The sequence below is a fragment of the Caloenas nicobarica genome, chromosome 1, assembly GCF_036013445.1.
Source record: "Caloenas nicobarica isolate bCalNic1 chromosome 1, bCalNic1.hap1, whole genome shotgun sequence".
Taxonomy (NCBI): domain Eukaryota; kingdom Metazoa; phylum Chordata; class Aves; order Columbiformes; family Columbidae; genus Caloenas; species Caloenas nicobarica.
Window position 1 is genome coordinate 114,066,604 of NC_088245.1, and position 17,294 is coordinate 114,083,897.

Below are 17,294 nucleotides of genomic sequence, written 5' to 3' on the forward strand. Positions count from 1 at the left end.
CTACTTTCCATTAAATCTGTTCCCTCAGATCAAAATCCAAATCACTGAACACACTGTCACAGAGACATATAAGGAGCAAGAAGTCCTACAGCATAAAGACCAAAAGATAAAATAGCTTGCAACCACAAAATTTTTAATATACTTTCTTTGCAGAATTGCAAACCTATAAATCTTAATTGACCTGTACTCTGCATTTCATTTAGCTTTATTTCTGTGAGCTTTAACCAGCAAAGGTAACTAATTAAGAAACATACTTTGTAAAATTTAATCCAAGCCATAACCTCAAATATACCACTTCCATAATCTATACTGTTTTCTAATGTAAGAAAATGAAAACCATTTCTTATCTTATTTTAATCACTACAGCCAGCCACCAATCCTGCTATTATTTTGGACTACTAAGCCATGATAGTTCTCATCATGATCTTCATTAAAGACTATCTAGTCTTCACAATAAGAATATTTAGCTCAAAACCTCTTTTTATGTATTCATACAGTACAATATCAAAATGCCTCTAAGAGCATCAATAGCAAGAGCAATTAACTATAAAGAAATACATCTACAATATGACTATTTTTTTCTTTTGAGAAATAGACTCTGGAACAAGAGCCAATTAGTAGACATACTCATTCGTTTCTGTGAAGTTAAGGTTGAGGTCCTGGAGACTTCAGAGTATTCAATATTACATGCTACTCTAAAAGCTGGTTTTGCAAAGTCAACTAAAATCTTTAATAGTGAAATTTGCTTGAATATGCTGAATACTCCTTTCACAGCTTTTCTGTGGTTTATCCTTATTATGCTTAAATTTATTTTAGCATTTTAGCTTCATTTTAAAAGGCTCTTCTTCTTCAACAGAAGCCACTTCAAACAACATATTTTCATTTAAACTTAAAAGCTATCAAAAAAGCTGTTGCAGAAGAGGTTCAAGTGATTTAATGTGTGTGGGGTTTGCATTTGTGTTTTTTTAAATTTTTTTAAAATTTTCTTGTCTTCTCAAATTCAGTGGTGTGACTACCTTGCCTGTAGCTACATGCTCTGAATAATAAATCAAAAGCTGGAAATTAGACAAAATAATAAGCAATCAACTCGTAATAGTGTTTTTTCCTTCTTCTGACTGTGCTTCAAATTTATAAATTGGGTAATAATACAGAAAATATCACTAATATTTTCAATAGGTAATAAAAGCAGGAAATACCAAGGAGTATTTCTGGTCATCCTGAAAACTATATAAAAACTTTGCTAAATGTTTATAAAGTCCAACAACTGGACGGAAGAACAGGATAAAAATCCATTGAGGACTGTTAAATATCAAGACACCAACTCCAGCTCAGGAAATTTCTGAGCCACAAATCAGGTATCAGTGGAGGGTAAGTGAGAATACACAGATGCTTCAAAATTTTTAATCAGTCATATCCCTTTCCCTGTTCCTTTGTATCCATTATTGGTCACCGCTGGGAACAAGGTACAATGCTGGAATAGAAACCCTTTCCTCTGACTAATTAAAACTATTCTGTTGTCACACAGACCTACCACAGAGGCTCTGAAATATATCTGGAGGTGTATAAATGAAGAAATTAATGTATTTTCATGCTCCATATCTTAACATTAACTTATCTATATGTAAGGCATTCTGCAAAATTCCATGATACAGGAAACAGAAGTAGTAAAGACCCAAGAGAATGTCAGGAAGATGTGCCAGGGGAGGTTTAGGTTGGACATGAGGAAAAGGTTCTTCCCCCAGAGGGTGGTGGAGCACTGGAACAGGCTCCCCAGGGAGGTGTCACGGCCCCAAGCCTGACAGTGTTCAAGCAGAGACTGGACAAGGCCTCAGACACATGGTGTGACCTGTGGGGTTGTCCTGTGCAGGGACAAGAGCTGGACTTGATGATCCTTGTGAGTCCCTTCCAATTCAGACATTGCATGAGTCTATCAGTCTATAAATTGCTTTAGATTACTACCAGTTATTCTTGTTTAATATTTTTAATTGACTGCCTTTTCCCCCCGTATTTCACTATCAATCTGGCCTTTCCCGCTCCATCCCCGCACCAGAACAAAGGAAATTGCGAAGTAGGAAAATAAATAAATAAATAAATAAATTATCATCAACAAAAATAACTGCATCTTTTTGTAAGTGAAACAGAATAGTGTCACTGTCACTTCAGTTAGGAACTGTGGGGTAAAACATCACATTGTGAGTTCACACACAAAGCCTAACATTCTAGGCTAATAGAAGAACCTTAGGAAGCCTTCAAATCATCTATTTTGTAAGTCAAGTTTTTTTGCAGCTGTATATATTTGCACATGCTATTTCAAAATTTTTGGCAAGCAAAATGCTTCTGACCTACAAGAGAAATGTTAACGCATTACAGCTATTTCAGGGATAACATGTTTCTAGTTTATATCTATCTGTATATCTATCTATATATGTAGCTTATGTAATGAATTAATACATTCTTATCAATTATTCTCTTGCAGATATGAACTATACCCCACTGTTATTTTGAGATTCTGAAACTAAGGCGTCCTAAAATAGCTACATATAAATATCCTCTAAAGACTATTATTCTCTCATACATTTATATTTGCAGTCCATTTTAAATTATACCTCAGCTAATTGGCTAGAATATAAACCATGTTTATCAAGCAAAAATATAACTGCAGTGAGGTCATTTGTGGTGTGTGACCCAATTGACCTTCAGGTTCTGTTAAGAGGGAATTTGCTTCATTAAAATCATGACTCAGGTATAATTATTAATGAGATGGGCATGAAAGTATAATTCAAGAACAGTGACTTACATGGTTCTAAATTCTCATTGTAGAGACAATGTACAACTGCTGTGTAGCTTGTGTAGCTGCTAAGTTCTTTAACAGACACAATAATCAAAAAAACTTTCAGTTTAAAAAATTATTTATAAGTGTACTGTTTTGTAGCCACATTCTTCTTTACATTTGTGCTTTCTTCTTCAACACTTCCTTCTAATTTTCCACTTTTCCCCTTTCCACCTGTGATCTAACAAAAAGCTATTTCTTAGTTCTGGAATAGTAGACTTATTGATTTGTTTGTTGTTGTTGTTACATTCTCCTAGAACTAAATTAACTATTTTTGTTCTTCGAATGAGTATTAGAATGCTGAAACAGAATCCATACATATCAGCCACTTTTGCCTGATGTCCATCATGTGGCAGAAAATAATTACAGGTGCTTTACAGGTGAAATTTTGCCAAGCAATATTATACTTTCCCCTATCACATAGAAATGTACTCATATTTAATAAAATGTCATAACACATGACTATAAACTGTAGGTATTAAATCACATATCCATTGCGGTAGCCATGATGCATGTTCACAAAATGGGAACAAAGCCAGAAAAACTGGAGAAAAAATAGGAGGCTGAATACGAATGAGTTGTTTAAACTTAGTTTAAAAGCCATCAATGCAGCAGAGAATGATTCTTGAGACTGAATTTAAAAGAGACAGGAGAACCAGGAAAAGACTAGAAGTAGCAAAACATGGCATAGCATAACAGAGAAAGCATTTACTTGGTGACACAGAGAAGACAGAAGAGCATTGTGTTTTGAAAAGGAATGGATAATAATAAGTAGATTAGAGAACATTTTTTAAAAGGTAATCATGCTAAAAAGTACATGATGACATTAAGGGGCTGGGGTAACTTACAACATATATTGTGGAGTGGAATTAATTTCTTATTCCTCACAATATTTGCAAATGCAAATCAGATGGGAAAATCTATGCAACCACGTAGTCATTTATTGTTATCACACCTCAATACCTTTTAGAATGGACACAATGTTGTAAAATCTCTATTTCCTGACCCTACTGTCAAATTCAAACTCAACAAGTTACTTCTAGTAAACTAATCTGAGGACAAGAATATTGCGTTTGCCCTAATAGTTTCTACAAATAGCACACATTTCCACTAGCTAATTTTTTGTGCCATATAATTAATGCCAGCCTATTTTTTAATGAGATGCTGGTAGTAAATATATATGAAATTGAAAAAAAAGAATTTTTCTGTTTAAAAACCAAAACAGTGTATCATTACTGTTCTCTATTGGATTAGATATTCTTAACTTAAAGACTTCACCCTAATACTAAGACAAATAATCACTTCAACATTTGTAAGTCACACTATCAACTGAAAAAAACTGTTTTATGAAATTATCATATATACTTCTGCCTATTGATACATAGTCTGGCATGCCTCAAGTCACTTTTACTTTAAGAAACAAGGTTCTTTTCTATGAAAAAGTTATGTTCTATGCCTGCTTTGAAACTTTTATAGCAGTGAAATGAGATAATACATTAAGTTGAATTAAAAGATGTGTGCCTCATACTTCAGATAATTGAAACTAAATAGTTCCTGTTGATATGATGTACTGCTATCAAAATATATTTGTACAATTTATCAGGAAACTGAGTTGCACACAATAACATCACCTAAAAAATTCTTCAAATATTTCAGTCAGCAGCACTGTTCTGTCCACCTCATCAAGGCAGATGGGCCACTAGTCCTGTATGAAAGATCCCAAAGCTCACACTTTACATTAGTTCACTCTTAAAAGTTAATTGCATTAGGTCACCAACACCATACCATTGGAGTCAAAGGGCAGAAATGAAGATAATATTTCGAATGCAACAAAGATACAATGTCTGCAAACACTTCACTGTGTAGCCCTTATATTTAAGAGTCTCTTTAATTCTAGTGCATTTCTGCTCTGAAATTGCAAAAACTATTGCCATTCAGTTCACTAGGACTACTTCAGATATAAAACCTAGTACACTTTAAACAACTGAAGCATTTTTTGTAAAAGTATATAACCAGGAACTGTTTGCATCCAAAATCACAAAGAATCTACATTAAGTGGAAAAATAAACTAGGCATTGATAGCCATCTCAGTATAAACCTTAATGAATCAACAGAGCAGTTGCATAAGGAAAACGGTAGCAATGAAACCTTAAAAGAACTGTTCAAGAAGCAGACACATTTATGCATTTGTGATACATGTAGCTTTTCTCTAAACTCATCACCTGATTAAGTAATGACTAATGGATGGATATCAAGCGGTAATTGCTTCTGGAGTGGGCTGATCAATTACTAATGACCCAAATAGAAAAGCAGCAACTCAGATTCCCAGAGCACAAAAGACATCCAGGAGAGCAACGGGAAGTCCCTTTCTGAGTTCTGGCAAAGTATCGTCCATCTAGACTTATCTCCTAGTCCCCTTCCGGGTCTTGAGAAAGATTAATCTACATTAGCAGAATGCTACTAATTTTATTGAATTATCATCCTAGGGAAAAGTTACATTGAAGACTAAAACTAAACAAACAAAAAAAACCAGAAGCCAAACATGTTTTAAATTAGCCAGGTTTTATGCAGAGAGACTCGACAAGAGGGAAAAACAAAACAACAACAAACCAGCTCTTTTCTTTAAGAAGGTGTAAAAAGTAAAATGTCAAAATTCATAATGAAAATGTTACTCATTGTATAACGCCTCAACAATGAAGTTCACTTGTGAAGTGTATGAAACAAATAGCCAACAGGCTACACTGACGAGAATAACATCTCAGCACAAACTACGTAGAAGCACGATACACACAGAGGAAATGTGCCACCTCTGCTATTGATCCCATAACAGACAGTCAATGTCTTGTTCCATCTCATCCTCCCCTTGTCTCACTGACAGTCTTTGACTTGCATCTGAAGCTCCTGCCCTCTGTATGTGATGCCCCTGACACAATCAATGTCTGCATGGTGGGTTTTTTTCATTTTTAAAGGAAGGAACATCTTTATAGCTTCTTACCTCTGCTCTCCCTCTCTCTCCCCCTTCTCCCATTTCTGTTTTAGGATTTTTGTATGCTTCTGACTGACAGTAGAATTATTTTTTGAATTCTTTTGTTAAAGGTCAAAATACAAAATGAAGACAAATCAATACTAGATTAGCTTTATTTGTGAAAAAAAAAAAAGAAATTGAGATGTGTTCTTCACTGAACAAAGCACAAGAAAAATATTTCAAAATAACAGATAGACTTTCTCTCCAAAATAAAGGTAGGAAAACTTATTTTATATACTTCTAGACCAAAGAAATATCAACCCAAATATGTAAAAAATGGCAACTCAGAAGCTGACACAAACAATATACTGGACCAGAAGTACATAAGTCAATTGCCATTCTGTTCAAATGAAGATGAAAATGCAATTTTCGTAGAAGCTGCATATAATGTTATGTTAGCTAGGCTGCTAAATAGCAAAGGGAAAAATAAATGTGAAAGATCACAAGAGAAATAAATGAAACATTTTTAAGAATGTTTTACTGCATCAAAATATATGTGTTATTTCTTTGCTGCAGCTAAACTAAGTTCTAATGAAACAAATGCTTTCTGTAGAAAAAGTGTGGATAAATTCCAAACACTATATTGTTCCACACGATTTTTATATTTTTGAAGTTCTAATTCTTGTTATGTTTTACTGTGCTTTCGGGACCAGAATTTCTGAAGGAAGTCTGAACTTCTAAAAGACTGTCTGTTCCCCCCTGCCCCAAATGTATTATTCTTTTAAAAGATATTATTTCTTTCTACTTCTTCCCTTAGCTCATTGATCACCTCAGGCTAACACACCCATAATAATGATATTGCTTAGAATATTTCTAAATCTCAGAAAACTATGAAGCAAGATTCCTTAATACTGTCTTATATAGAGAGAGAAATGCCTTTGCAGTTTGAAACGAATGTGGAAAATCTGTGAATATCTTCCTTTGTATACTTGTATCTTAAGTCTACATACATACCAAAACCATGAAAAATGTGTTGCAGTTATCTTAGAGGAAGAGTCTTCTACACAAGCATTACAATACACAGTTTATATTGCATCAAAATCACTGGAGGGTAGAAAGAAACCAGCACTTTGATGATCAGTAGAGATAAGCAATCTGGCCTTTCCAAAGGTCACTGCTGCAGGTAAACATGCAGACCTGCCTGCCCTACGAATGTGAACTTACAGTCCATGGCATTTCCTACAGACCCTGAAAACATACAACTCTAATGTTATTGTTATAAATACAGGGGAGAATAAAGGTTGTCCCCTTTCTCAAAAATCCCCCCTCATACAAAATAGCTTAAATGAACATTTTAAAATGTTATATATCTTTTTTTTATCTTATTGCATGCCTTGAAAATTAAGCTATTTAGAAATGGGTTTCTTTTCAAAACAAAAGAGGCAAAAAATACTTAAATTTGCAAAATTCTTTCATTTTTCTTTACTTTTAGAAGTTAATGCTTTCACTGACATTCATGAGGTTTCTAATTTGGCAATAGCAGATTTTCACTACAGATTAGAACTTTTTTTTTTTTTAATGCTTTTCTATCACACTTCAACTTTGAAATCAAGAATCTTTTGGTGTGATTTTCAAAAAGATACAGATGAAACTTAACACTGAAGCTAGTTAAAAGCATCTAAAACACAACCTACAATGAAAAAAATAATCAAGGACAAAGTGTGCTATTGAAAGCATGTACAGTTCTCTTTTCAGAAATATATTAACTAATAATGTAATCGGGGAATAACCTGTATAGCTTTTCCATGTTTCTAATAGTTTAAAAAAAACCCACAAAACTTTAAAAGTCATTCTAATCAAGTTCACCTTTTACAAATTGTTTTTTGTTTTTGTTTTGATGTTGCCAACTACCTATGGGTACACTCATGTGATTATTCAATCGTCAGTTTATTCAGATTTATTTAATATGAATATACAGCAGATAAAGATATATTTTATCTAGGATTTTTTACTTTCTGGATAACACATTGCCCTTCTTTATTAGCCAGTGAGGAACAGTCTAATAATTCACATGGGACACACCATATGGCAATTCTAGTGTTCCTATGTTTAAATAAGCTTTATAGATACTTCAAATAAGCATTCATAGTTGAAAAAGTCTAACAAAAAATAAAATATTATGATTTTTAAGGTTCATTTAAAAGGACAGTTAAAAAGAGATGGGAAATTCGGTAATTGCTTTTTCTCTCCAATTCTAAAGATGTGTCATTATTGGTTGGGGGTGAAAAAAAGCACCTAGTTAGTGGATGGGAAAAGGTATGTGAACAGGCCCATGTTCAGGCAGCAGATAACTGTGCATGGGGATGCAGAGGCAGCTTGATGTCTGAAATTGAACTTCTGAGTTCTGAGGCAGATTGTTGCTACTTGCTAGACGCAACCAATAGGGGCTGGCTGTAAATTTTAGTAATAAATGGTCTAGACAAAAGCAGCGTGCTCTGAATTCTCCCACTAATGAAGAGGTGTGAGACAGAAGCACCAGTTAGGAGGCTGATCATGACTTTTACTTCTGCACATAGACTACTTAGACTGAGAAAATTGGGAGCTGAGAGTTATACAAAGAAGAGCAGCTGGTGAAAAGAAGCATCCTGAAAAAGAATTTGGGTCAGGGAAGGGAATGGGGTTTGGAAATTAGGTGGAGAAGATGCTGACTAAAAGACAGATCCTGGAAGTGAGAGCGGATCCTGTATATCAGAAAATCAGAGAATCTCTCAAGTTGGAAGGGACGCATAAGGATCATCGAGTCCAACTCGCTGCTCCTCAGCAGACTACCTAAAACTGAATCATATGACTAAGAGCATTGTCCAGATGCTCCCTGAACTCTGACAGGCTTGGTGCTGTGACCACTTCCCATGGGGATCTGTTCCAGTACCCAACCACTCCCTCAGTGAAGAACCTGTTCTTCATGTCCAGTCTCAACTTCTCCTCATGCAGCTTCATACCATTTCCTCGTGTGCTGTTGCTGGTCACCAGAGAGATATGTGGAGACAAGGAGCAGGGGATTCCTGGGATCTTGGCTGGTGATGTCTAACATCCATAACTGCAAGCAGTGGCACAACACAGACAGACACAACTCTGCTTGACCTTCTTAGACCAGGAGCAACCTCTCTGCTGGGGAGGGAAGTTGAGGCCTCGTGAGCTTAACTCTGGAGGGAATCAAGTGAAATAAGTGTGTGAGATAATCAAGTAGAGTAGAAGCTCTGATCTCACTGAGTTCTTCAATACCAGGATCCATGCTGTTCCTTGAAGACGCACAGCATGCAGGAAAGCTCCCTAAGAAATCAAAAAGACTTGCTCTTAGCTTCACTTTTCCACTTCTGCAGATCGTTGTTCTGACCTCTGGTGATGGCAATGGGTACAAACTGGAACATAGGAGGTTCCACTTAAATATGAGAAGGAACTTCTTCACAGTGAGGGTGACGGAGCACTGGAACAGGCTGCCCAGGGAGGTTGTGGAGTCTCCTTCTCTGGAGACATTCAAAATCCGCCTGGACATCTTCCTGCGTAGCCTCATCTGGGTGTTCCTGCTCCGGCAGGGGAATTGGATTAGATGACCTTTCGAGGTCACTTCCAATCCCTAACATTCTGTGATTCTGTTTTGCTATTTTATTGTGGTTAGACTGAATCCTAGGGATACTAGTTCTACAGAAATAGTTTCTAGCTTTCTGAATGCAGAAAGTGTCTATTTTAAAAGATAATACCTAAGCTAACAGCTGGGACTATGTTGCCCAAATAACATCCATCAAGATCTTGTGATTAAATGTTCAAGTAATTCAGCAAGTATTTGCTGAAGTTTCCTGACTTCTACTTTAAATTATGCAATAAACCCAGTATGAATACTCAATGCTGACGATGGGGTATTTTCTGTGCTGCATGTCTCACCTTAGAAATATTACCAAGAAGTTGAAACTAAAATTCTACCTGGTTGTACTTTAATTTACGAGAGTTCTCTTCTGATGCCTCTCCAAAGGGTACTTTACCCCAAGGTAAACAGGACAGTATTTGGATCACAGCCTCTAAGTAAAACAAAGGTCTGTTTTAGTTCAAAGAAAAGCAACTCAGCAATTCTGTGATGCTGTGCTCCTAAAGCCTGTAGCATAGCTAAACCCCAAAGGGTCCCGGGACAGAGATCTCACAGCACTTTGAAAGACGTTAACTTCCTGTCACAAGACTGAAAGTGTGGCAAATTGTCAAGAAAAACAGAACTCTGTAGGGCAAGGGTGCCCAAAGGATTGTGTACTATGTGTGAGTAAATTCAGCTTAATTTTATAATGAGTTTCTTGTGACTTTCCGAGATAGTTACTATAGTTATGAACTGATGGAGAAAGTTCAGTACAGCAACTCTGTAAAATCCATATAACAAAACAGAGAATGTGAGAAAAAAATGCATTATAATACTTCTGTAAAATGGGAGTAATGACTGGAGGGTTAGGGATTTCCTGCAATCTAATGACTAGGCTGAAGCCTGACGTGAAGCCTCCAATTCTGGAGTCCCAAATCAAATTATTAAGTACTGGGGAATACTGTCCCCATTAACCTCTACCGCATCCCAAATGATCTTAATTCAAATCTGCTGAAGTTTGTCAGTTTAAATGCTAAGAGGAATCCTGCACACGAATTGTGTATTTCATGTAACATAATGTAGAATGAAGAAAACATAACTCCTGTCAAAAGAACAAAAATATACAACAATGTTTATGTAATGGGCCTGACTTTGCATAATAGACAATTTAAGGCAGCCACGCTCACATCTGGCTTTTAGACAGGCTTGCCAGAACCTTATTTACAAAGGTACCAGTCTCAAAACATACACAGGTTTTGTTCATTCCAATTTTCTTCAATGCTTAAATTTTCAGCACTCTTTTTCCAATATAAAAAGTTTCTTTTCTAGGTACTTCACTTTTTTACCTTTTTTTTTTTTTTTTAAACTTGAATCCTTTTAAGGCAGTATATTTTATGTCCTGTGGAGTTCAGGTAGTAGGTAGCAAATAAAAATGAAGGCAGTGAGATAGGAGTTTTGCCTAGGATCAATATTAGAAACTACTCTAATAAAACATTTTTGGAAAAAAATAGAAAGGAAACCTATCATTTTTCTTGGTCAGCTGTTCAATGAGATGAAACAATATAACAAAAACAAAGGCTTTCAAAAATATAAACCACAAGCAAAATAGTATTTTAAACTGGGATTTTGAAATATCTCAGAAAATTAATTTTTTGCCAAGTGAAGCCAGACAGACCATCTAATTACAGAGATTGCACACAAGACAAAATACAGAGCTGCAGAGTCAGGCAAGCTTTCTGTAATTGCTAAGCAGTAACTGCCATCTGAAACATGCCAACATAAATATTTTCTCTTGGGCTTTTCTTAATATAAATACAGGGAATTCAAGGATTTAGGTTTGAGGAGTGAATTCCTACCCTATGATCTGCATGAGTTTATAAACACTTTCTAAAGAAAAAAAGATAGAGGAGGAAAACTTTTCCTGAGCATTAGTAGAACTGCATTTTAAAAGGCTTAACGGCTTCAGCCAGAAGTGGTCAAGCATAGACCAAATAAAAAGAAGGCATCGAGTAAACCGTTTGGCAGAAGGATGATTTTCTTTGAATCTCAGATGTGTCATGGTTAAGCAAAGCAAGACTTGTCTGGCTTTGCAATTAAAATACTAGGCCTTACAAGTATACAAACAGAACAAGAATTCAGAAAGGAAGGGTGAATTTAAAGACACACGGGTTGTGAAGATATTAGGAAGTGTGAAGATGGGAAAAGTGAAGTGAAATGTAACACATAAGACACAAGGGGAGAAGATAGAAGGGAAAGGACTTCGACAGATGATCATATAAGAGGAAATGTTATGCCTTCTTGCCAATATGGAGCTCATAGAATCATAGCTCATTTAATTTTTGCAACTTCCAACAATTGATATATACAGTAAAAGTATGGCATATATAGTGAAATTTGTAGCATAACATTCAAAATCTTTGGAAAGAGGTCTTGTTCCAGGACTACGAAACCTATTGGACCACAGTTCCAAATGCAGAACTTGAAAAACATCACCCACTTAAACACTATGGCATTTAAGATCAATCTTAGCAGCTAGATCCTCTAGACAGAAGCAGGTGAAAGACTTTTTGTTGACAGTTGCCATGTATCTTCTTTGGTTATCTTGGGGAAAGTATAATATTCAAGTCTTTTAAGATGAAAGTTTGTAGATATACAAATACAAAAAAAATGACTTACACATTTCAAGAGAAGACCAACAGACTTAGTGAAAATGTCACTCCTCAGTGATAGCACCTAAGAAACTCTTGAGACTGGCAGACCAGTAAAATAAATCTGAAATTTTTCTTTGATAAATAGATGGAAATGAGAGACATCTTCCTAAACGTCACAAAATCCAAGGGAAAAAAGTTGACTTCATCTCAATTTCTTTAATGCAGTCCCCTAGTGAAGTAGATTTTACTGAAAATCAGTTGCAATACCAATAATGGTATAAAAAAAATCATAATATAGCTGACAACAAATAGGAAGGTTACTAAAAATTGAAAAGGAAATAAAAATTATTTGATTTAGTTAAAATAGATGGGATTATTAAGGTATATCAGCTTCAGATATCCAGAGAAAAAAAATTATCAACCACTATTTTACCAGGATTATAAATTTTTTTCAATAGTTAGGTGACAACTGTTCTTCAAGAAATACATGGCTAGAGGTACAAAAAAAAAATCATTACCACTGATTAAGAATTGCATATATTGAATTGGTATATTAATTAGTGCTATTTGCAATCCAAGTTTATCTTAATTATAAGGAGACTATATCTGGTGATATTCACTTTGGATTTTTAAGTGAGTGCTTTTCTTCCATTAATATTTGTTGTGGCTCTAGCACAGCAGGGCCTAGTTCTAGCTAGGTCTTCAGATTCTGTCAAATCAGCAGGATTATAATATTGTAGTAGTAGTTATTGCATAAGTGTAATAGACAAAGCTTCCAAATTCAGGAATATGAGATCTGAAAACTGGAATGCATGGCAAGGACTGAATAATAGCATGGTATTTTCTTAGTAGAGTTTAATAACTACATTTTATAGAACTGACTTCAATTACATCAGCTTGTACATTATGCCTGATGGTGGGGGTGTCGACAAAACCCACAACGGATCACAATAAAAGTAGCTCAAGAAAAAAAAAGCTGTATCGTAAGTCTTCATTATTCTCGATTATCAGTATAGTATCTAAGTAGAATAAATCAATTATACTAGTTTTAAACACCTTGTTTAAAAGCTGTATTAATCATCACTGCAACAAATTTGATGTTAGTATAATGTAGCAGGGCTCATGCTTATGTACACAGGATTTCTTCTAGAGTATTTAAAGGAAGCCATTATTCAGTAAAATACTTGTCATTTGAGGAGTAGATTTGGAAACATAATGTTGAATTTAAGTGTAATTTTGCAATACGTTTTTAGAAGTTAGACAGAATTTAGTCTCTACAAGCGAACTCATACTGTAGTGCCAAATACACACAGATCTCTTTTCCCTAAAGTAATGAAAGGAAAGCACATTGCATTACACAATATGACCTTTGGCTCTCACACTTGTCAAAAGTTATAAAAATGTGGCTAATGAAATGCTCATTATACGGATTGCCTGAAACAAGTTTCATTAACTACTGCAGCTATTTAAAAGTCAAAAACCCCCAAACAAAAACGCTAACCTGAATGTTAGCCTGGTGGTGAAGTGACTAGCTGTTATATTCTAATCAGGTCATATAAAGAATAATAAATTTATTGTTTCCTTTCTCTTCATTCCAACTACAGTAACCTTCTGAGAAATGACATCACTTTATTATTTTCTTTAATAGGTATGAGAGTTAGGAGAAGCAAGAGAAAACCAATGGTTCTTGTTTTCCTGTAATCAAACCTGAGACAGAAATATAATAATGAAATGCCAAATACAGCATATGTTTAGTTTGTTCTTCTAATACTCTTTTAAAGCAATATATGTACTATTTTCAAAAACGACATAAAGGAAGCAGTTTATAATTCTAAACCAGCAGTATTTGAATGTTGTTCATCCCTAACAATGAGCGTAACACCTATTGTCAGCCATGCTGAAATACACAGTAAAAAGTAACCACTCGACAGATGCTAAAAAACATCTAAAAAAAGTAGATCACCAAGATCACATATAAGCAAAATGCGCAAACTCTTTCACTCCAAGCACAAGCTCAATAAAACAGTTTTTAAAACAAATGACAATATTGACAGACCTGTGGAGGAATCTGCCTCCTTTTTTGGTCAGGGGATGGGACATATACAGCTTGTGTATATGTGTAACTTTTGAACCGTGGTTTAGGAGAAGGTGAAGGTCTCTGTGGTACACTGACCGTGATCTACGAAGAAGAAATTAGAGGTGGAAAGAAAAGACGTATGGATACGTCAATGGATTATAGAAGTAATGATTTTAAGAGTAAGTGAAGAAAAGAAATATGAAGGTCATCATCAGTTATATTTTTCAAGGACAGTGTTGGTATTCAGCAGACAAAATTGGGATGGTATTAAGGAAAGGTCTCATTTAATCTGACATGCTTTCCAAAAGCAACAAACTCTCAGGACTCAATACCAGCAGAATACCAATGTAAATTGAAGGTTCTTTATAATTTACAAGCAAAGGCTCAAAAAGCAAGTGATCTTCTATTAAATCCTGAATAAACAGAGCCAATACTCATCTGCTTGGTACTCTAAAAAAGGCTGAGCATCCCAAAAGCAAGATACAGATTAAATTCAAACAAGTACACTAGGCCTGAAATCTGCTTAACACTTGAGCAGAGACTGTCTAATGATTTCAGTCAAAAACATAACTGACACAGCAAGAATAAATTAATTCCAAGTATTACATGAGCTTTCTGAGAGACCAACTGTGAGCTGAGAACAGATGATCTTAAAACTCAAGTCAATGTCAATAAAATGCTAAAAAAATTAAAAATGTATTAAAAATGAATATAGAGAAATGTCAACTGTTGTTCTCTAAAAAAGGTGAAAAAGGTTCTACATGTCTGTGTTTAAATGTAAAACCTTCCCCAGTGTCTGTGTTCTTCCTTGTGGTGCCCTTTGAAATCAAAAGACCCAGTGCTATAAAAGAGACGTGCAAAGCAGTTATTTGCTGAACAGTCACTTTTAAAACAGGACAGTGAAAGGTGAAAAGCAGTATGGAAGTACAGTTCATGCAGGCAAGTACATATGACATGCCTGTGGTGAAGAGACTTTGTCCACTATGCCTGTGGGTTTCTTTGCATTCCAGTGGGCATCTAGCATCAAACTTATGGGGTAGGTATGGGGAACAACCACTTTAGAGCAGCAAGACAAATACAGAAAAGTGAAACAACTCACTTCTTGTGAAAAATGCTGTTGATGTACTTGTATGTGCTCTTCTCTAGTAACCCTTGAGTGTCGTGGCAACATCTCCACCTCCCTGATGGCTTCCATGGTAACTTGCTGGGGCAGAACTTGGAAGAGGGAAGTCACGTACATTAAGATGGACTTCTTATCTGGACAGGCAGTTGCAACGTCTGGAAGGCAAATTAATATGCATCATTTTGGTTTCCACATTAGAAATGAGAAATAGGCAATCAACTTCATGGAAAGTTTACAGACTAATGAGCAATCTATTGTCCATGTGAATTCTCTAGAGACTAATTAAAACCTACGATCAGTTCCAAAATTACAGACTAAACTTGCATATGAATGAGGAGGAGTCAAAGTTTAGAAAGGTAACTGTTATCTCATTCAACATGAACTTTCCACCTATATTTCTTTAGTCAAAATGCACATAGTATAAAATTTGACACTGTGATCCTTATTAAGCAGGACTAGACATTGGAAAAGGTCTGTTTTCTTGTACTATATAAATACTGTGGTTAAAAAAAATTAGGGCAAACTAATTTTCAAAGTCATGCCTTGTACATTCTCTTCACATAATTTAATAACTGGAAAAGTTGATGTAGAAAACAAAAAGATTCACAGGTTATTCTAGCAAATGGGTTCATACAAAAGAACTACTGAAGCCAACCTCTAATAACGCTACATAGCTTTTATGCCCTACTCAGTCTTATATTCTTCATGAAGTCTGTGGAACATCTAAGGAACATGGTATTCAGACATACTAAAATACATAATAAATAACTCTTAAAAAAAAAATAAAGCCCTGTAAAATCTTTGTGGACTTTAGCAGTAAGTACAAGAAACTTTGCATGAACACAAAGACAATTTCAGGTTTTGCATATAGCCATGACATATATCAGCAGGAAATATGATTTATCTGACTCAACATTTCAAATCAATAACAATTTGTAAAAAGGGAAGACATGTGGTATCTCTTTGAAGATACTTTGTTATTTGGCATTGATATTTACCTCCTACACTTGGTCTAGTGAATCAAGATGTAAAAAGACTGTTGTACAGAACTATACCATTAATTCCGTAAGTGTTTTAACATATGCACTGGTAGACAGCCAAGAGCTATGAGTTTTTATTGTCCTAGGTCAATCCTGGCATAGCTAAGATTTCAGTTCAGGATGAAAAAAAAAAAAAATCAATTAATATATTCTGGCAAATTCAATAATGCTACAAGGTGGTATCTCATTCTGTCTTCCTAAAATGCAGGATCCATGAGGGAAGGCACCTTATGTTAAAAGCTTGACGTATATTTGGAAATCAAGAAAAGATATCAATATTTTTACTATGGCTTTCTGACCCATCTCCATACCTTTGTTTGATACATTATGAAAAGGTTTCATTCTACTTAGAACTACCTGGAATAATGGCACGTTCCCTCCAACATCCACACCCCTATAAGGTTTATTGTACAGTACACAGAATATGCTCATTTAAAACAAACAAACAAACAAACAAACAGTCACCACACACAAACAAACACACATGACTTTTCCAAATCAAGTCACGCTTCAGCCCTTGGTCTCTACAGGCTTCACCTCTGTGACAGAATTTAGTTCAGGGAGTATTTTGGTATCACCGTCTTCTTGTCTTCCCATTAATTTTTAACACTATTTTGTTATACTCAGTGTCCACTAGTAATTGATGTTTATAAAAATATCCGTGCCTTTATACAGGCAAGAGTACACACTGAAAGAACAGATATTAGTGCCAGCTGTGATTTTTTCATTTGTTGTTTATAGTTTTCCATTTCAAAATATTCTGGTAATCAAATAGGCAAATACCTTATCATTTATCTACACAAATATCTCATACAATAAATAAAGCAAGTACCTTGCAAACAATATACATGCCAAAAATTGTTTGCCCATTCTATCTGACAAATAAAAAGTACATATGCACCTGTCAGAATCCACCAACAAATAGGAAAAGATTTAATTATTTCATCACAACAAATAGCTAAACATCCATTGTTGCAAAGCCTGGAATA

The 17,294-nt window shown here is 35.1% G+C and overlaps 1 protein-coding gene across 10 annotated transcripts in view; it reads right to left on the minus strand.

The window, feature by feature from the left end:
• Window positions 1-17,294, minus strand: part of DMD (dystrophin) — a 1,281,342-nt gene that overhangs the window by 809,469 nt on the left and 454,579 nt on the right. For 9 of the 10 annotated variants that reach the window (XM_065627025.1, XM_065626998.1, XM_065626951.1 and 6 more), the window contains 2 exons: window positions 15,242-15,420; window positions 14,122-14,244 (listed from right to left, as the gene is read on the minus strand). In XM_065627025.1, the coding sequence (XP_065483097.1) occupies window positions 14,122-14,244; window positions 15,242-15,420 (302 nt within the window). The remainder of the gene's footprint in view (window positions 1-14,121; window positions 14,245-15,241; window positions 15,421-17,294) is intronic. The other variant, XM_065627016.1, reaches the window with a different exon arrangement.